The 17,921-nt window shown below is 25.5% G+C and overlaps 9 protein-coding genes across 9 annotated transcripts in view, besides 21 other annotated features; 5 read left to right on the plus strand and 4 right to left on the minus strand.

Annotated features, from left to right (window-relative positions):
- The window catches only part of EDI_100660 (ataxia telangiectasia mutated, putative), a gene marked incomplete at both ends in the record, with an annotated part of 7,363 nt that extends 7,107 nt beyond the window's left edge, over positions 1-256 (minus strand). Inside the window, one exon of the mRNA XM_001733331.1 lies at positions 1-256. This exon is cut by the window's left edge and continues 113 nt beyond it. Within this exon, the coding sequence (XP_001733383.1) occupies positions 1-256 (256 nt within the window).
- A 249-nt stretch (positions 257-505) lies between these two features.
- Positions 506-599: a sequence feature (AT_rich).
- A 450-nt stretch (positions 600-1,049) lies between these two features.
- Positions 1,050-1,077: a sequence feature (AT_rich).
- A 271-nt stretch (positions 1,078-1,348) lies between these two features.
- EDI_100770 (uncharacterized protein) lies at positions 1,349-2,590 on the plus strand (the record flags this gene model as incomplete). The annotated part of the gene is made up of 1 exon (XM_001737432.1): positions 1,349-2,590. The coding sequence occupies one exon, from the start codon at positions 1,349-1,351 to the stop codon at positions 2,588-2,590; it is 1,242 nt and encodes a 413-aa protein (XP_001737484.1).
- Positions 2,591-2,613: a sequence feature (AT_rich).
- A 90-nt stretch (positions 2,614-2,703) lies between these two features.
- Positions 2,704-3,090, minus strand: EDI_100780 (uncharacterized protein; the record flags this gene model as incomplete). Its single annotated transcript, XM_001737433.1, has 1 exon — positions 2,704-3,090. The coding sequence occupies one exon, from the start codon at positions 3,088-3,090 to the stop codon at positions 2,704-2,706; it is 387 nt and encodes a 128-aa protein (XP_001737485.1).
- A 148-nt stretch (positions 3,091-3,238) lies between these two features.
- Positions 3,239-3,328: a microsatellite.
- Positions 3,239-3,395: a microsatellite.
- A 103-nt stretch (positions 3,396-3,498) lies between these two features.
- Positions 3,499-3,526: a microsatellite.
- A 173-nt stretch (positions 3,527-3,699) lies between these two features.
- On the plus strand, positions 3,700-4,933 carry EDI_100790 (uncharacterized protein; the record flags this gene model as incomplete). Its single annotated transcript, XM_001737434.1, has 2 exons — positions 3,700-3,783; positions 3,836-4,933. The coding sequence occupies 2 exons, from the start codon at positions 3,700-3,702 to the stop codon at positions 4,931-4,933; spliced, it is 1,182 nt and encodes a 393-aa protein (XP_001737486.1).
- Positions 4,934-4,977: 44 nt separating this feature from the next.
- On the minus strand, positions 4,978-5,597 carry EDI_100800 (uncharacterized protein; the record flags this gene model as incomplete). Its single annotated transcript, XM_001737435.1, has 2 exons — positions 4,978-5,396; positions 5,456-5,597. The coding sequence occupies 2 exons, from the start codon at positions 5,595-5,597 to the stop codon at positions 4,978-4,980; spliced, it is 561 nt and encodes a 186-aa protein (XP_001737487.1).
- A 46-nt stretch (positions 5,598-5,643) lies between these two features.
- Positions 5,644-5,710: a sequence feature (AT_rich).
- A 46-nt stretch (positions 5,711-5,756) lies between these two features.
- Positions 5,757-5,806: a sequence feature (AT_rich).
- EDI_100810 (uncharacterized protein) lies at positions 5,805-13,559 on the plus strand (the record flags this gene model as incomplete). The annotated part of the gene is made up of 2 exons (XM_001737436.1): positions 5,805-6,185; positions 6,240-13,559. The coding sequence occupies 2 exons, from the start codon at positions 5,805-5,807 to the stop codon at positions 13,557-13,559; spliced, it is 7,701 nt and encodes a 2,566-aa protein (XP_001737488.1).
- Positions 6,145-6,165: a sequence feature (AT_rich).
- Positions 7,194-7,215: a sequence feature (AT_rich).
- Positions 7,969-8,012: a sequence feature (AT_rich).
- Positions 8,534-8,578: a sequence feature (AT_rich).
- Positions 10,039-10,067: a sequence feature (AT_rich).
- Positions 10,126-10,157: a sequence feature (AT_rich).
- Positions 11,997-12,074: a microsatellite.
- A 35-nt stretch (positions 13,560-13,594) lies between the features above and the next one.
- Positions 13,595-13,803: a sequence feature (AT_rich).
- A 244-nt stretch (positions 13,804-14,047) lies between these two features.
- On the plus strand, positions 14,048-15,646 carry EDI_100820 (serine/threonine protein phosphatase 2B catalytic subunit, putative; the record flags this gene model as incomplete). Its single annotated transcript, XM_001737437.1, has 1 exon — positions 14,048-15,646. One exon carries the CDS (start codon positions 14,048-14,050, stop codon positions 15,644-15,646), a length of 1,599 nt encoding a protein of 532 aa, XP_001737489.1.
- A 352-nt stretch (positions 15,647-15,998) lies between these two features.
- Positions 15,999-16,022: a sequence feature (AT_rich).
- A 379-nt stretch (positions 16,023-16,401) lies between these two features.
- Positions 16,402-16,494: a sequence feature (AT_rich).
- A 26-nt stretch (positions 16,495-16,520) lies between these two features.
- EDI_100830 (uncharacterized protein) lies at positions 16,521-17,099 on the minus strand (the record flags this gene model as incomplete). The annotated part of the gene is made up of 1 exon (XM_001737438.1): positions 16,521-17,099. One exon carries the CDS (start codon positions 17,097-17,099, stop codon positions 16,521-16,523), a length of 579 nt encoding a protein of 192 aa, XP_001737490.1.
- A 271-nt stretch (positions 17,100-17,370) lies between these two features.
- Positions 17,371-17,409: a sequence feature (AT_rich).
- Positions 17,410-17,544: 135 nt separating this feature from the next.
- Positions 17,545-17,916, plus strand: EDI_100840 (uncharacterized protein; the record flags this gene model as incomplete). Its single annotated transcript, XM_001737439.1, has 1 exon — positions 17,545-17,916. The coding sequence occupies one exon, from the start codon at positions 17,545-17,547 to the stop codon at positions 17,914-17,916; it is 372 nt and encodes a 123-aa protein (XP_001737491.1).
- Positions 17,710-17,772: a microsatellite.
- Positions 17,848-17,921: a microsatellite.

Here is a 17,921-nt window from a genome sequence, read left to right on the forward strand (position 1 = left end):
CCCCATAAGTTTCTGGTTCAGTCACTTGAAGGAATCTAGCAGCTTTAGTAAGTCCAATTAAACGGACTTTTTCAACAGCAAACATCTTTTGTTCAAAGGACCAGTATTTTTTTGTTTTCTTTCCACTAGAATTAGGTGGTGAAGGATTTTTCACCTTAACAGATGGATTTTGTTTATAAAGAAAATCATTTGAAGGTCCAAAAATCACTTCATATTTCCAAGGAGTAGTAGGTTCAAAGACAGTCATACTACTCATTTGTCAATAATGAGATTCATTTTTAGGTTTAAATTTTTCGAAGTTCATTATTCAATAAAAAATGCACTATCTTCTCAAAAACTCTTCTAAAACAGTCCTTCAACAAAAAAGAACCCTCAACATAAAAGAACTCAGTCTTTGTTGTATAATAGAAGATGACCTCAGGTATCTCAGTTCTTTCTTCATTAAAAGAATCTTCGATCCTTCATTTATTTCATTTTTAGAACAGCAGAAGATTAAGTGGTTAAGTTTTTATATAAAAAACACAAATATTTATAACTGAATATTTATGTGATAAATAACAAAATATTAAATTATATGTTAAATTCGATTAAATAAAAAAGAAATAAGAAAGACAAAGTAAGGATGTTAGAAGTCCAGTTAATATAAATAGACCTATAGAAATTTCACCTAATTTAATTGATTGTTCAGTGTTTGATCTACGACTTAAAATATAATTAATAATCCATATTAATGGGTTACAAAATCCAATAATGAATAGAAAGAGTACTAACTGATTATATCTAATTTCATCTTGAGATAATGTCTGAAGTTGTTGAGTTTCATAGAGTAATGGTACTTCTGTTTTTGTTGGAAAAACATAAATGGAATCTTGGTAAACTTGTTGTTGCATGATTAATTGTTTATGATTTTAGTTGATTAATGAAAAGTTTTTATTTAAACATTTATATAGAAAAGAATCTTCATAATTCGGTTTGTTTGGTCCTTTTTTCTTCTATATTATCTCCTGAAATCAAGACTACATTTTTGTCCTCATCATAACTTTTCTATGTATTAAAAAATGATAAATAAATTATAAAGAAAGTAACTTATATGATATATCAATTTCTTTTTTAGTTTATATCAAATAATCTAAATATAGCTTTTTTGATTTTTCCATAGGAAAGACACAAAACGAAAATAAAAATGAAAAATTGTTATTTAAATGTTTCAAAATAAATTCTAATGAAAAGAGAAAAAAGTGAAAAAAAGTAAAAACATAGTTTTAAAAATTAAAAAATGAGGTTAAAGGAAAGAAAGACATAACAGTCAAAAGAAATAGATAAGATAGATCTAATAATCAAATTATATATGAACGGTTTTTTTAGACAGCACAAATATTTTGGTACACCACTTTCTAATATTCAAAGAAGAAAAACCGGACAATGTGACCACCGTATTCCTTCATTAGTGTATTTATGTGTAATGTATATTTGTGAACCAGAACATATCACTCAACAAGGATTGTTTAGATTATCTGCACAGTCACATGAAATTGATAAAGTAAAGAAAATAATTGATCAAAAAAGTTGTCTTGGATCAAAAAGTATTTTAATTAAAGCATTTGATAAAGACCTTGGAATATGTACTGCAATTTTAAAGAAATTTCTTTATGAATTACCAACACCATTAATCCCACAAACAAATATCAAATATTTAAAAGATTTAAACAATAACCCACCATCTGCTTTAAAATTATTTTCTACTCTTGATCCAGCAGCTGCTGATATATTAAGTTTTATATTAATATTTCTCAATTACATTACTAAATTTTCTGATAAAAACAAAATGAATGCGGCAAATTTAGCAGTTTGTTTTACTCCTGTACTTACTCGTCTTTCTGATACTACATTAGTTGAATTAGCTTCTATTAAGATGTGTATTGAAATTTTAATAGAATATTGTGATAAATTGATACCACCACAATTATATGAAGTGTTTTCTATCCCATTTAAAACATTTTGGAAGAATGATGCCGAAAGACAAAAGAAAATCGTTCATGTATTACCTCAAATTGAAACATCAAAAGAAATTTATGATTATGTTATGCAAGATAGACAATTATATCACCGTTCTGATGAATGGAAAGACATGACTTATTCTCAACTCATTCAAGAATATGAAGCATTTAAATTAGCTGCATCATATTTTTTATATAATCAATACTTTGTTAATGGAAAATGGCCAGAAGATAATACCTTTCATGGAGTAATGATGACAATTGATCAATTAAAGAAAATGATAAAAGAAAATGAATCAAAAGTACAACCTGATTGTTTTCATTCATATAATATTTCTCAATCAGAAAAAGAAATTGCTTTACCAAACACCTGTGAAGAACTTGCTAGTTTTGTAGCTGATATTCAAACAGAAATAATAACTATTCAACAACGACTAGACCAAATGCCTGATCCTGTTATATTAAAGAAAAATGGTGATATTCATACGTTTGCTGAAAGAAAATGTTTAATTGCCAAACAACAACATTGTGTTAGGGTAAATAATTATATTACTGATCATATTAAAGAAATTCTAATTCAATTAAAGGCATAGTTTAATTTTTTTTTAATTAAAATCCTTAAATTGATAAAATAACAACCAAATAGTTAATATTAAACATAATTAATGTTGATCTTTATAAAAAAAGTATGAAGAAGAAATGTTCATTAATTGTCTTGAGTTTCAATAGAACGTTTTTTATTTCTAATTGATTTTTGAACAATAACATTTTTTTGTAATCGTAAAAGATGTTTTTGTTTTTGATGAAGAATAGATTTAAGGTTGTTTAATTTCGAGTTATAATATAATTGTAAATTTGGTGAATTAGATCTACTATCTTTTATTACTTGAGTTATCCGAAAAATCTCATTTTCGATGTTAGAAATTTGTTGAGTTAATTCATTTTGACGATACCTTCTTCCTGGGGGAATTGAGTTATCATTAATTGGACTTTCTCTTACTATCATTTTATCTTTTATTGGGTAGATAACTTGACCATCAACTTGTTCATAAAACAATGGACTTACAGGGATAAATACAGAGAGATTGGTCATGTTATATGAAATTAAAGATTAACCTCCTTATCTTTTTATATTATTGTATCCCATTGTCTTTTTATTTTTGCCAGTGATTCACAAAAATAACTTCAACAAATAAACCCCTAACATTTTATTTCTTCATTAATTGGTTGGTTTATAAATATTTCTCTTCTTTCATTCTTTTTTCGTTTTTTTTCTTTCTTCGAATATAGTTTTGGTCTTGTTTGTTTACTATTTTCTTATTTTCTTTTTTAAAAAAAATTAAACTCTTTTTTTTTTCGATTTTATTTCGTTCTTTTTCCTTTGCACTGTTTATTTTTAAATTTACATCTCTGAAGATTTCTTTCTTCTTTTATTTTTTTATTATAATCTGTTTTATTCATTATATTTTCAGAGTATTTTAAGATTCTTTCGATTAAATGCTTTGTTTTTATTTTTTTTTTTTTTTTTTGCAGAGATTGTAAAAAACAGAACAATAATAAAACAAAATCCTTCTTTACCACAGTAATTAAATTTATTGTTATATATGCCGAGAAAAGAGTATAACAATTGTTTCTTATTTATTTTACTAACCAATCAAATGAATGGAAACTTGATGGAACTTAAAAATAAAAAAACGAAGACATGGCAAGTTCTCAACCAACAAGAATTTCTTTAAGTACTCGTTCTTCTGATTTTATCACTTGTGAATCTAACCCACTTGAAACAGTTTGTTTTTTTTTTTTTGAATAAAATAAGCACAGTCAAAACTTACTTGTAGCTATTATTGAATCTTACAAACGATATTCCTACTGGTGTTATTAAGCATTTTTGTTCATTGATGTCTACCCCAGAAGAATTGTTTAATAATACTTCTATGATTGTTGGATATTATTTACAAGAAGGTTGTTTAAAACAATTTATTAAATATTTGATTGTAAGAGAAATTGAAGAATGCTTCCGTACTCCACAATCAATTTTTAAAAGAAACTCAACGTATTTAAGAGTATTAAAAGTAATTTTAGAAAATGAATTAAAACCCTTCTTTAATAAGGCAATGGAAACTGTATTAGTAATTATTGAAGAAAATAAATCTAAATTAGTTATTGGAAATACAGGTGATCCAGGGGTTGAAAAATCATTAGATAAAATGAAAGACATTATCTACAAACTAACAGAATTATTTATTACTTTTAATTTCTCAAACACATTTCTTTATTTTATGTCTCGTGCTTTAATTGAGCTTCATGCAAGAACCCCAAATGTTGAAATCAGTGCTTTAAGAGGATTGTTCTTTATTCGTCTTCTTGGAAATTATTTCGTCACCAACCTTGAGAGTAAAAGTGCTGTTGAAGCAGAGTCATTAAAAACTGTTTCAGTAGTATTATCCTGGTTTGCTGAACCAATTGAAGAAGAAATATCTGAAGATAATTGGAAAGCATATTTAAAAGAATTTGCCTCTGATAAACGACAAAGCATTGATGAACGTATTCTTCAATTTAAAAATCCAGATATTGATTCCATTGAAATTGATTTACCATGGATCGATAAAGAAAAAGCTAAAGATTTATTACCAAGAATGCAAGTTGAATGGAGAAATGTTGTTCAATTTGTTACTTCAGAAAGTGGGGTATTACTTCAACTACATTTTTCTTCAGAAATGGAAACAACTAGAATTTACAATAGATTAATTAATGAATTAGAGGCTTTATCAACAAATACTAAAAAAGAAAAATCTGATTTATTATTAAAAATGACTTCAATGAAAATGGAAATTAAAGACTTAGAAGAAGAAATTAAATACCTTCGTGAGTTATTAGCATCACGTGATCCTTCTTTAGCTTATTTAAAGAGTGATGAAAAAGAACAAGATAATTAATTTGTTAGTCCTAATTTTTTTTCCATTTTTTATTAAATTTGGTTTTAATAATGATATACTACTTTTGATTTTAATTCTTTTGGTTCTATGGTTGACAAATAATCTTCATCACCATATCCTATAGCTATCATTAAAAGCAATTCTTCTTCTTTATTTATTTTCGTTTCTAAATGTAAAGCGTCAAGCCACTTATCTGATACTACTGTTATTACTCCAATTGGTATTGCTGCAAGACCTTCAATACTAGCTGCCAATAACATATTTTGTGCAATAAAACCAACATCAAAATGAGTGTTTGTATTATTATTTGATTTGTCACAAGTCAAAATAATGGCACATGGACAGTCATAAGTTAATATTGATTGAACTCCTAATCTTTTCATTCTTTCTTCATACAATATTGGGTTTAAGTTAAAAACTGTTTCTTGACAGTTTCTAGCAACTTTGGCAATAAATTGTTTGTCTAATCTTGTTAGTCGTTTACTAAATTTGAAAATATAAATTAAGAAAGAATTGTCAAACTTTTAATAACATAAAATCGTATTGGTTGTTCATCACATGCAGTGGGGGCATTTCTTCCAGCATCTATTATATGTTTTAATTTGTTTTCTTCAACATCTCTCTGAATAAATTTTCTACAGGTTCTTCTGTATAAACTTTTCATAATCACAATCTTAAAAATGATACCTTGAAATAAAAAGAAAGAATGGATTTTAAAAAAAGAGAAAAAAATATAAATTGAAAAAGTATAATATTTAAATAATAATTTAATAATAACAAACAATGAAGAAGGTATTTTGAGAATGAAGGAAATGAAGAGAAGAAAAATAAAAAATTAAAGAAAAACTAAAAAAATTTTAAAATAATTTATATGACAGGAATAGACCAAGCTGACAAGAAAGACTTCTTGGACTTGGTGTTCGGCGAAATTAAAACGCCTGCCCCAGTTAAGATTTGTGTTTCACATGCCAAAACTAAAACTAAGCAAGGAGAAAATGATGTTTTATATGCAGATTCTATAGTTTCGTTTAAAAGAAACGACACTGAAGGAACAGGAGAATTGGATGTATATCAAATAAAACAGTGTTTATCATCAACAGATGGAGTAAGTACGAATCAGAGATATAATTTAACAGAGTCTCAAATAAAACAATTGTTTAGTGAAAGGTTTACAGATAAAAGTTGTAGAGTAGATCAAAAAGAATTTTGTGATTTTATTATTTATTTAAAAAGTATTTCAGAACGATTAAAAGTTTGTTTAAGTAAAATTATAATGAAAAAAGAAAAAAAATAGTAATTAATGTAGGAATATTCAAAACAAAAAAACGTATATGACATTTATGCAGATCAATTTAAAGCCAATCCATCAATATCAAAATTATATAATTATTTTGATGAAAATGATTTTACTTTAGAAAAGATTAATGGAGAACATAATGGAGTTACAATCTCTTTCCCTATTACAGGTGATTCATCAACAATTTCATATTTAAAATTAATTGAACAACAATTCTATGGAGAAAGAACAGTTATAAAAGAAAAACAAATGACATATTCTTCAATTAATCCAATTAGACTAAGTGATTTTGCTAAAACTGAGAAGTGTAAAAATTATATGAAAATTTTTAGTAATGAAAAAACCGAGGAAGGGATTGAATCAAAAGAGTCAGTTGATCAAAAAGAAAGTGAAAAAGATAATATTCAATTAGATGTTAAAATGGTAGATATTATTGAACGTTCAAATAGAAGAAAAGAAAATCCAAATTTATTTGATTTTTATAATCCAGTATTTTCTACTGGTAGTATTGTTTCCGAAAGTGTTGAAGTTCCAATGAAAATGAATGATGATAGGAAACCATTTGTATTTGAATATACATTAGGAGGAGATGGAGAACAAATAGTTTCATCATTTTGTCTTTTAGAAGCAAACTCAAAAAGGAAATTAACAGCTGATTATTTTGTTGAATTGAATAGAAAAACAGATACATTTGATGTATTAAATCAAATAAATCCAGTGGTTATTAGATTATGGCCAGATGATATTGAAAATGGAGATCTTTGGGTATTAGTAAAACATTATAAAAGTGCAGATAATGATATTGAAACAATTAAAGATATGTATGAAAAAGGACTTGAAGATAAAAAGGGGAAAAAATATAAAGAAAAAATAGCAACAAGTAAAATTGATATTCAAAGAGAACAACTTTTAGTTATTGGATTAATGCCAGTAAATAAAATGTTTAAAGAAAAAAAAGGACAGTTATTAAATATTAAATTTTATAGAGAAGGTATTGAAAATGAAAAAAGAATATTCGAATTAATTGAAGATGTAAAAAATAAAAAAGCTAAAGAAATTGATTTAAGATGTTGGTTAGCTACTATTAGATTTACTACACTTGAAGATTGGAAAGAGGCACAATGTCATTTATATTTGGGAAATGAAAGATTAACTGAATTAGAAAATGTTCAAAAAGTAAAAGAAGAAAAAATAGTTGATGTACCAGTAATGGAAGATTTAATTGAAAATGAAGAATTGTGTGATATTTATGATAGATATTCTAATAAATTAATTATTTATCCAAATGAAGTATCAATTGGAAAAGAAAGAAAAAGATCAGGAATTGTAATTAAAGTTAGTTTAAGAGATAGTGATAATAACATTGGTGATGAGTCATTAGACCTTAAATTGTTTTATCCTCAAAAAAGTAATATTAAAAAAGGAGAAGTTGAAATGACCTCAAATGGAATTACTTCTTTTTCACATACAAAAATTGGTCAATTTTTAAGTGAATTAAAAGTAGAATTACCTTTTCCATTAAAGAAAACACATCATTTATTATTTACTATTACTGATGTATCTGCTGAAGAAACAGGAAATAGTTCAAAACCATTATATGCATATTATTCATTTTTTGAAGATGGATTTATTAACGAATCAAAGAAAGTAGGATCATTCTCATTTTTAAAATCATTAAATGGAGAAGTAACTCTTCCAATATTAAAAAATCCATCAAAAAATTATCTTCAACATACCGAATTTTATGAATTATCAAAATTTTTTTTAAAAGTTAAATTAAATGGATTAAGTACTGTTTATCCACAATCAGAAGATACATATAAATTGATTCATTATCTTATTAAATATTCAGAAAATGAAAGTGATGATCAACTTATTCAACAAATTAAAAGTATTTCAGAAAAAATACCTTCGACTGATTGTGTTCATTTCTTTCCAGTAATAATGAATGGATTATTAAATGTTAATAAAATTTTACTTGAACCAATACTTACTATTGTTGATAAAGTAAGTAATTTTGAACAAAAATATTATCGTAAAAATATTTCAAATCCAAAAGCTGTAAGACATCCTGTTTTATCTAAATATCTTCAATATCATTGTACATGTCAAGATTCATGTCCAAATACATTAGTCATGTTATTAAAAAGTCAATTAAGTTTAACAGATCAAGCTCAAACAATATCAAAAGTATTTTCACATATTTGGTTTTTATTTGAAGTTATTATTCATTCATTAATTAAATATTTAGATAAACAACATGCGTTAAAAGATGAACGTGGAAAATGGTTTGATCCAGAAACAATTAAAAATAATAAAATTTCATATAATTCATTTAAAAAATTATTCCTTCAAGCATTTACACCTACATTTTCACAAGTACTTCATGATAGAGTATTTAATAAAATGTATAAAAATCTTGCAGAGGCTAATGCCGCTTATGTTAGGTTTTTAATGAAATTATTTAGAATATTAGGAAGAAGTGAAGTTATGGGAGTATTTGAATATCATTTAAAACAACTTTCATTACCATATGTTGAAGTAAAAAATAATTTTGTTAAATATGAACAAACAAGTGAAGAAGTAATGTTTTTAACAGTTTTAAGACTTGATTCATTAAATTTATTTTCTAAATTTCCGTATATTGAATTATTAGCATTACCAGATGATATTGAAATGAAAGATAATGATATTGGAATGCTTGGAGATATTGTATTAGAAAAATATTTTCCAGTTTATTTACTTATTAGACAATATCTTCTTATTTCACAAAAACCTACAGTGTTATCTAAAATGGGAATTTATTCAATTGTTGCATTTTTACAAAGATTAGATCTTGACGCCAAATTACAAAACAAAAAAGGAATTATATCAAATATGTTACTTGGAATTGTGTTAAGGTTAATTGATGATAACGATTCTATTCTTGATTGGGAAAATAAAAGGTGTAGAGAAAATGATGGAATAGAGGATGTAGAGATGATATCTATTTGTTTCTTTTTTGTATTAAAAAATATGGATGATAAAACATTAAAGTCATGGTTAACTGGTGAAGTTCCATCAAGAGTTAAAGTAATTGTTAATATTATAAGAAGGTCATTAATGTTATTATCTAGATATCCACTTCCATTATTTAAAGACCTTGAGCCTGAAGTTGAAGAAATGAGAGAAAGAATTATTAATGACATTACTAAAGAAAATGAAACAAAAGAAATAAGTATTAAAGAACCAATGCAAATTATTCATATTAAAAAAAGAAGACCAAGTCAAGCACCAACAGAAGAAATGCTTAAAGAACAAGAAATTGAAAATAAAAATAAAGCAGATAGAAGAAGAAAAATTATGAGCATTTCAATAAAAAGAAATGAATATGATTTTCTTCAACATTACATAATTTATGACTGTGTTATGGTTACATTAGATGCATTAGAAATATTATATGAAAGAACTCAACAAGAAGAAAGTGCTACAGAAGGAAGTGATAATGAATCTAAAACTGCATTGGGTGATATTGAAAATATTATAAATAATGTTTTATTTGATTGTCCAATGAATAGTAAATATGCAGAACAATTATTTGCATTTGTAAGAAAGATATTAAGTAAATATTGTAATTATATTTTTACTAAACGAGTTGATTTCTCATTCCAATTATTAAAGAATATAATTAAATTATGTAGTTCAGAGAATGATAGAGTATGTCAAATGGCGTTACAAAGTTTATATATATTTTCAAAAATTAACTTTGTTTGTGATAAAGATTTATCAAAAATATCAAATCATATTGTTTGTGCACTTAGTCAATTACAAAATTTAATGAAAAATAAAAATAAATTTGAACGCACTATTAGTCAATTAATAAATCTTCCTCAAAAAGACTTTACTTCTTCAAGAGAAATTATTATGAAATTAATTAAAATTTATAAAGAACAAGGTGTTTATGATACAAAATATCTTTTTAGAATTCAACAATTAGAACTTGGTGTTGCTGCAGGAGCAACAGATGAATTTTTAACGTTTTTAGACAATGTTGTTAGTTTACATAGAGAAATTCTTGAGCCACTTGACTTATTAAATGCTGATTTAATTAACGGGTATACTACATTAAAATTAAATATTTGTGATTTCTTCCCAGAACATCTTAGAGTAAGAGGAATTGATGTTAAAAAGATTAAAATGTATATTGAAGAAAAATTTAAAGAATGTTGTTTTGTTAAATTACTTAGTGATAGATGTACTGGTTTAATTGACCAATTTAAAGTGACGATGGGCCATTTAAGTCTTATTGATAAAAGGTCTCGAGATGATCAAAAAGAGGCAATTGAGTTAGAAGAAATTTTTAGAAAACATATGCAACAAAGTCTTGAAACATTAAATTGGGTAATAAAAGTTGTTATGACAAAACCAAGTAACAATACTCCTAATGAAATGATGAGTGAAAATTTAACAATTGAACAATTAAGAACATTAAGAGTTATGAGAGAAAATGAAGCTAATCAAATTAAAAAAGAAGCAGAAGAACGATTAGAAAAATATAAAGAAGTTATGGAAACAACAGGACAAAAGAACCCATATTTCCCAATTGAAGATAAACAATTTTCTGATATTCTTGAATTAGTAGAACAATTATTTGAACAAAAATTAATGTTAGTAAAAGAGTCAATTGATTGTTATAATGTATATGAAGAAAAGAAAAAAGAATTAGAACTTAAAAGGAAAGAAGTAATGAATGAAATTGAAGATATGTATAGTTCTGTTACAAAGAATTTATATGATCAACCATTAGGAGATAGTTATACTAATTCAACATTACAAGATTTTAGTAGAGTACAAGATAGATTTGCTGTTAGTGATGATACAGTTGAAAAACAAAGTGAACATTTAATGAGACAACAAAGGCCATGGTGTTTAAGATTTGAATATTGGAAACAAATACTTCCTATGAGTGCAAGTATTGTAGAAAAAGTAAATACTCTTATTAAAAAGATTGAAGCAAATGAAAGAAGAATGACATTTAAAAAACAATGGCATAGTCAAGAAAGAGAATTTGCAGTAAATGCAATTAAATTATATGAATGGAGTAAAACAGTAGAGTTATTAATGAAAGAAAAAAATACTAAATCAAATGAATATATGGTTTGGTTAAGTAAAATTGCTAATGACTGTTTAGGAGAAAAAGAAGAAATGATTCAAATACAAAAAAATGTTCATGAAGAATTTGCCAATTTAAAAGCGTTAGTAAATGCTGTTGTTATTGATATGAAACGTGCCAATAATAGGAGAAGACAAACAAGAAAAAGCATTGCATTAGCTGAAGGAGAACAATTTAATATAAATACATCAAGATTATCTACAGACTCAAATAATAGTGAAGGGAGTGAAACATCAGAAACATATTTAAATATGGAACCATTTGGATCTGAGTTTATGTCAAAATGTGATTCATTGATACAAGAAGGAATTAATAACATTGATGAATTGGCAAAATTCTTTGAAGAAAGAAAAGTAATTGAAGAAGGAAATGAAAATAAAAGAAAAGAATACTTTAAACTACTTGTTCAATTTAGTGATTTAAAGAAAGAATTAACAGTAAAAGATAATGATTTCTTTAGTAAGGTACAAAATCTTAAAAGTATAAAGAAAAATATTGATGAAATGGAAAAAATGGAAGTACCAGAAATTAATGCATACTGTGATTATACTGTCATTCCTATTACTGTTACAAATAACTTTAAAGATATTAATGAAATGGTACTTCAATATTCTAAACAAGAAGAACCAAAAAAAGAAGAAAAAAGTAATAAAAAGAAAGAAATTAAAATACTTGAAGATGAAGAAAGAAAATATTTCTTAAATGAAAATGATAGGTTTAGATACGAAGCATTTTTAGATGTTAATGAACATAAACAAAATATATTTGAACATTGTATTGATGATATGGATCAAGAAATGAGAAAAATGATTAATAAACTTGTTGAATTAGATGAATTATCTAAAAAATCAAATGACCCAGAGTTTCTTATTCAAAAGTTTTATGAAAGTACAATTGATTATGAACATAATCCAAGACTTCATTTAACATGGTTTAATAAAATGGCTGCAGAAAATAGAAAGAATTTAAATTTTGTAGAAGCAGGAATGTGTGAATTACATATGGTTCATTATATTTATTGCCATATTGCAAATAGATCTAATGATCTTCCTGTTCAATTTTTAACAGAGATATGTGAAGATTTTTTGAGTGAAGATAAAGTTGTTGAATTACAAGAGAATAATGATTGTTCATTTGAAAGTATGATTGTTCATATAAAACAAGGAGTTAAAGATTTTGATACATCTCACTTATATAATTATGCGTTAGCATTATGTAATTTTGAGCTACCATATTATGAACAAATATTAGATTATAGAAAGTTAGCAGAATGTCATGCTACTATTCAAAAATTATATAAAAATATGGATGTTAAAGATAATACAGTGGATATATATAGTGGATATTTCTTCCATGTTGAATTTGTTGGTGAAGCATTAAAATCATTGTCAACACCATTTGGATATATTTATCGTTCACAAAAACCATTAAAAGATTTCAATAAAGAATTAAAGAATCTTATTACAGGGGCAGGTATTAAAGATATACCATTTATTGATAAAAATGAGCATGTTGATGATTCAGTAACTAATTATGTTAAAGTTAAAGCAGTATTCCCTATGATTGATAATGAACCAATAAGAGATCCACAAACACTATTAACTAATACAAAATTATTTGTTTTTGAAGATGATAGTGGACCAAAAACAGATATTCTAAAGAGATCGAAAGAACGATATGTATTAACTACATCTTTATCTATGCCATGTGGATTAAAAAGACAACAAGTTGTAGATAAAGAAGTTACAAAATTAACTCCAATTCAAAACATTACAGACATTCTTTCATATAGATTAGATAAATTAACAAGTATATTGTCTTCTTATCAAGACCTTAAACTTGCTGGCAAAGAAGATTCTACTAAATTAAAAAATATTCAAACTTGTGTTGGAAATTTATTACAACCAAAACAAAAGGAGGAAAGTGTATATGAAATTACTGAAACGTTCTTAAGTAGTGGATTTTATACTGGGTGTGAAGTTCCTTCTGTATCTGAATTATTTACTATTTTACAAAGAATTTGTGAGATTATTGGAGCTAGTCTTGATACTTTAAAGAAAAAAATTAATAACGATGACTGTAAATTACATCAAAAAATGTTTGATGAATTTAGGCAGTTAATTCTTTCTTTAGAAAATGAAATTAATGATTTCATTGAAAAAAATGATACTAATTAAAATAACAATTTTTATCTTTGTATTATGTTATTTCGTTTAAATAAATATAATAATTCTTTATCTTTTTTTATAAAAAGTTAATTTGAAACAATTTATTTGTTTTTTAAAAGATAAATTATTCTTTTCATAAAATATAATAAAAATAATTCATTATTTTGTCATTTCTTTTATTAAATCTTTTCTTTTTATTATATTATAATTGTAATTTCTTTAATAAAATTAATCTTTTATTATACAATATTTTCATGAAATTTATTGTTTCGTTTATTAGAATGAGTCAATTTTCTTCAACAAATTTTAGTCATACGTTGTTTAGTATACTTAATTTTAAGTGTACTTATGCTATTAAAAGCTTTGTTATATTTCTCTCACCATTTTTAGTTCTAAAACAAAATACACGAAGAAATTTGTTCCTTCATATTAAAGATAAATCCAAAAATAATTTTGAGTTGAAAAAACTGAAAAATGGTAAAATACGATTTCTTTTTATGAGCAGTCGACGGGTTCGAGGAAAAAAAACAAGGTCTGCAAGTGTTGCTATTAGTGAACAAAATCAAATCCCGAAAATTCAACAACAAAAGAAAGTTGAGGAACGTTCAATAATGTGGGATAAAATATTACCTAAACCCGTTGGAGATGGTCGTATAAAAGATAGTGTACCAATTCCAGAAACAAGATTGTTACCAGAAAACTTTTTATATGCAGATGAAAAAAAACCTAATTTATCATTATTAAGAAATCATTTAAGTAGAGAAGGTATACTTCATCCTGATTGTGCCAAACGAATTATCATAGAAGCAACAAAGATTTTAAAACAAGAACCTAATATGATTGAAGGACAAGCTCCAGTAATTATTGTAGGAGATCTTCATGGACAATTTTATGATATGTTAACAATATTTGATGTAAGACCACCAGAGAATGAAGAAAACACATTTATATTTTTAGGTGATTATGTTGATAGAGGAAATTTTTCAACAGAAATTTTATTATATCTTTGTGCATGTAAAATTAATTATCCTCATAGATTTTTCCTTTTAAGAGGTAATCATGAAAGTAGAGTTATGTCTGAAAATATGACATTTGCTGCAGAGTTTACTAAAAAATATCAATCAAATGAATTATTAGAATTAGTTTATACTCTTTTTGATTCATTTCCTATTGCTGTTCGAGTAGGAACAAAAGAGTTAGGAGATTTCTTATGTTGTCATGGTGGAATTTCACCTGATATGTCCAGTATATGTGATTATAATTCTATTAATCGTTTTATTGAACCACCAACTTCTGGACCTTTATCTGATATTTTATGGGCTGATCCATTAGATGAACCACCAGAAGAAGATTTAGATTCAGAATCAGCTCAACAATGGTTGAATATAGATTTTATTGAAAATACAAGTAGAATGACTAGTTTTTTGTTTGGAGCAAAAAGTCTTATTCCATTTCTTGAGAATAATAACTTAACTTGTGTTGTTCGTGCACATCAAGTTATGGAAGAAGGATATAAACTTCATTACTTCTTACAAGATGTTGATGTTCCTCCATGTATTACAGTATTTTCTGCTCCTAATTATTGTGATATGTATCATAATAAAGGTAGTTTTATGAGACTTGAACCTGATTCTATTTGTTTTGAACAATTTGATGCAGTTGATCATCCAACATATCTTCCTAATATGCAAGATGGTATTTCATTTTCAATAGAAGCTTTAATGGATCAATTAGTTGAAGTTGTAAGTGAATTAATTCTTATAACAAAATATACAACTGATGGACCAAAAGAGAAAGAAGAAGATGCACTATTAGAATGTAAAATTAAAGAAATGATGAAAAAGAATTCTGAAAAAGATTCAACATATAAACGTCTTGCTAAAATAAGAAAAGAGTTTATGGAAAATAAAGAAAAGAACGACAGATTATTTAAAAGAGCATTAGAATTTGATAAATTCAATGAATCTAAACCAATTTCATCAGAAGAAAAAAACACAACACAAAAAACCTCTATAAAATCAGAGAGAAGAAAACGAGCTACTACTCTTGCTAATTCTAATAATCCAATGAAAAAAGAAATTATGCAATTGTTCTAAATCTCATTGAAATAATTATTTAAGTAATTTTATTGAGTTAAAACTGATTATAACTTTTATCTATTTCAATAAATTCTCAAATGAATATAATTGATATGATTTATACGATTACATGTATAGTATAATAGACTACTTTCTTTTCTCTAAATTCTTTTAACTGCGTTTTAAAGATTCATTTAAATACTCCTCTTCTTCATAATTCATTTTATCTTTATTTCTTATCTAAATTTCTCTTTGAATAAAATTTTTCTTTTAATAAAAATGTATCATCTTAGATAATATCGTAACACTTGTGTTTTTTTTTGTTAAATTGCTATTAGAATTTGATATATTTCTTTTGTAAAATTCATTGATATATTATAATTATTAAAATATTGTTCATGATAAATTTGTATACAATATACTCATCATTGCTAAATATAATGAAAATTAAATAAACAATATTGGTTATTGTTTTGTAAATAGTTTTACTTGGACAATAGAAATACACAAATGATATGTAATTAATGTTTTTCATCTTAATAAAGTTCTTCTTTGATCTTATATATTAATTAGTTAGTAAAAAAAGTAGAAATACTGTATTAAAGATAAATTAGTATTGATAATAAGAATGAATAAATAACATTGTAAGTACTGTACTTGGTATTTATTTTTACAACTTTTTTTGAGTGTTTTAAGTAATCAATACTTAGTCTTAATAGAAGGAACTTAAAATAAATCCCAATAAACAAAATGAAACTCTGTCCATGAATTTCATAATATTTGAAATAAGAAATGATATAAGAATATTGTAAAAATAAATAATTATAAAGGAAAGAAAAATTATTTTATCAAAATTAAATATAAAACCAAAATTTTCAAACAGAAAAATAAATCAAACAAGAAGATAATCTCTTATTGACATTAAAGTAAATCCTAAAATATTTTCACCACACCACTGATGTGGGTCATTTGCTCCCTCATCTAGCTCTTCCATTTTAATCCCCCAAACAGCATCAAATTTACTCGCTTCAACAAGAACTTGGTCTCCTGTCTCTATCAAGAATCGTCTTAGTTGAGGGTTCTGAGAAAATTTAGCAAGACCTCCCTCAAACATAACAGCAGCTTTGTATTTATCCCAAATTTCTTCTTTAAAGTGTTTTACTTTTTTCCCTAGTTTCTTCATTTCATAAGGATTTCTAGAGTCCATTATTAATTTGAATGTTTCATCATCTCCAAATAATTTTGCTTTGCATCCCATTAGAAATTGTTCACAGAAGTAGTAATGAATTCCATCGTAATCAAATTCTGATGGATACCAATTACCTAAGCAGCTCTTATTAACTTCTTCTTCTATTGATGGTTTCCAAAAATGGAGGTACTGGTGTTGTTGTTTGTTAATGTCTATATCTTCTAATAACCATTTCATTGAATAATGCCTCACCTTCTCATATCTTTCTTTAATTGATTCCATTCTTTAATCAAAAAGTGTTATGTTGATAGTATTTATTAGTTCTGATTGTAAAGTTTATAAAATATGTTTAAATTAACTATCCTTTACATTATTATTTCCTTTAATAACAAAATTAACTCTAAAGCTTCATGACATTTGTTCTTTATTTAAAATAAACTAATCTTTCTATTGTCAGAGTATATTTTAATTAATTTGTTTCGTGAGTTTTTGAAAAGAAAACAAAATAAACTCAAGTAAATAATTTAAAACTGAATGATATCTTTTCTATAACTAATTAAATAAAGATTAAGTATTTTTTTTTTTAAATTTTGGTGTTTGTTTTTCATTTTGTGGTTGTGTTATTGATAAAAATAAGTTTGTAATAAAATAAAATTGATTTTATTTGGAATAAAGATGCAATAGTAGTTTTTTCAAATGAAATCAAAAAGAACTTTTGAACAATTCCATGAGTGACATTGAGAAAACACCAGAAACACATGAGAACCAAACAATAAGAATCTCAACCCCACCATTGGAAAATGAAGAAAAGAGAACGGATGAAGTTGTGAAAAAACTTTGTTCAAAAGAAATGAGTTCAGATAAGAAGAGAACAAGAAGTTCCAGTAACAACGAAGTAGAAGAGAATGGCGAAAAAGAAGAAACAGACCAGGAAGGAAAAGACAAAGAAAAGAAGGTCAGTAGGGAGAGATTACTTTCGTTCATGTTCAAACGAAAAACAAACGAAAAAACAACTATATCTGAATCACCAAAAAAAAGTCATAAAGAAAAGAAAAAAGAAGGAGAAGAGGAAGAAGGAAAGCTAAAAAGAAAAGAGTAAAGAAA

This window comes from Entamoeba dispar, genomic scaffold (genome assembly GCF_000209125.1).
Source record: "Entamoeba dispar SAW760 scf_1105229460621 genomic scaffold, whole genome shotgun sequence".
In the NCBI taxonomy this organism is placed as follows: domain Eukaryota; phylum Evosea; order Mastigamoebida; family Endamoebidae; genus Entamoeba; species Entamoeba dispar.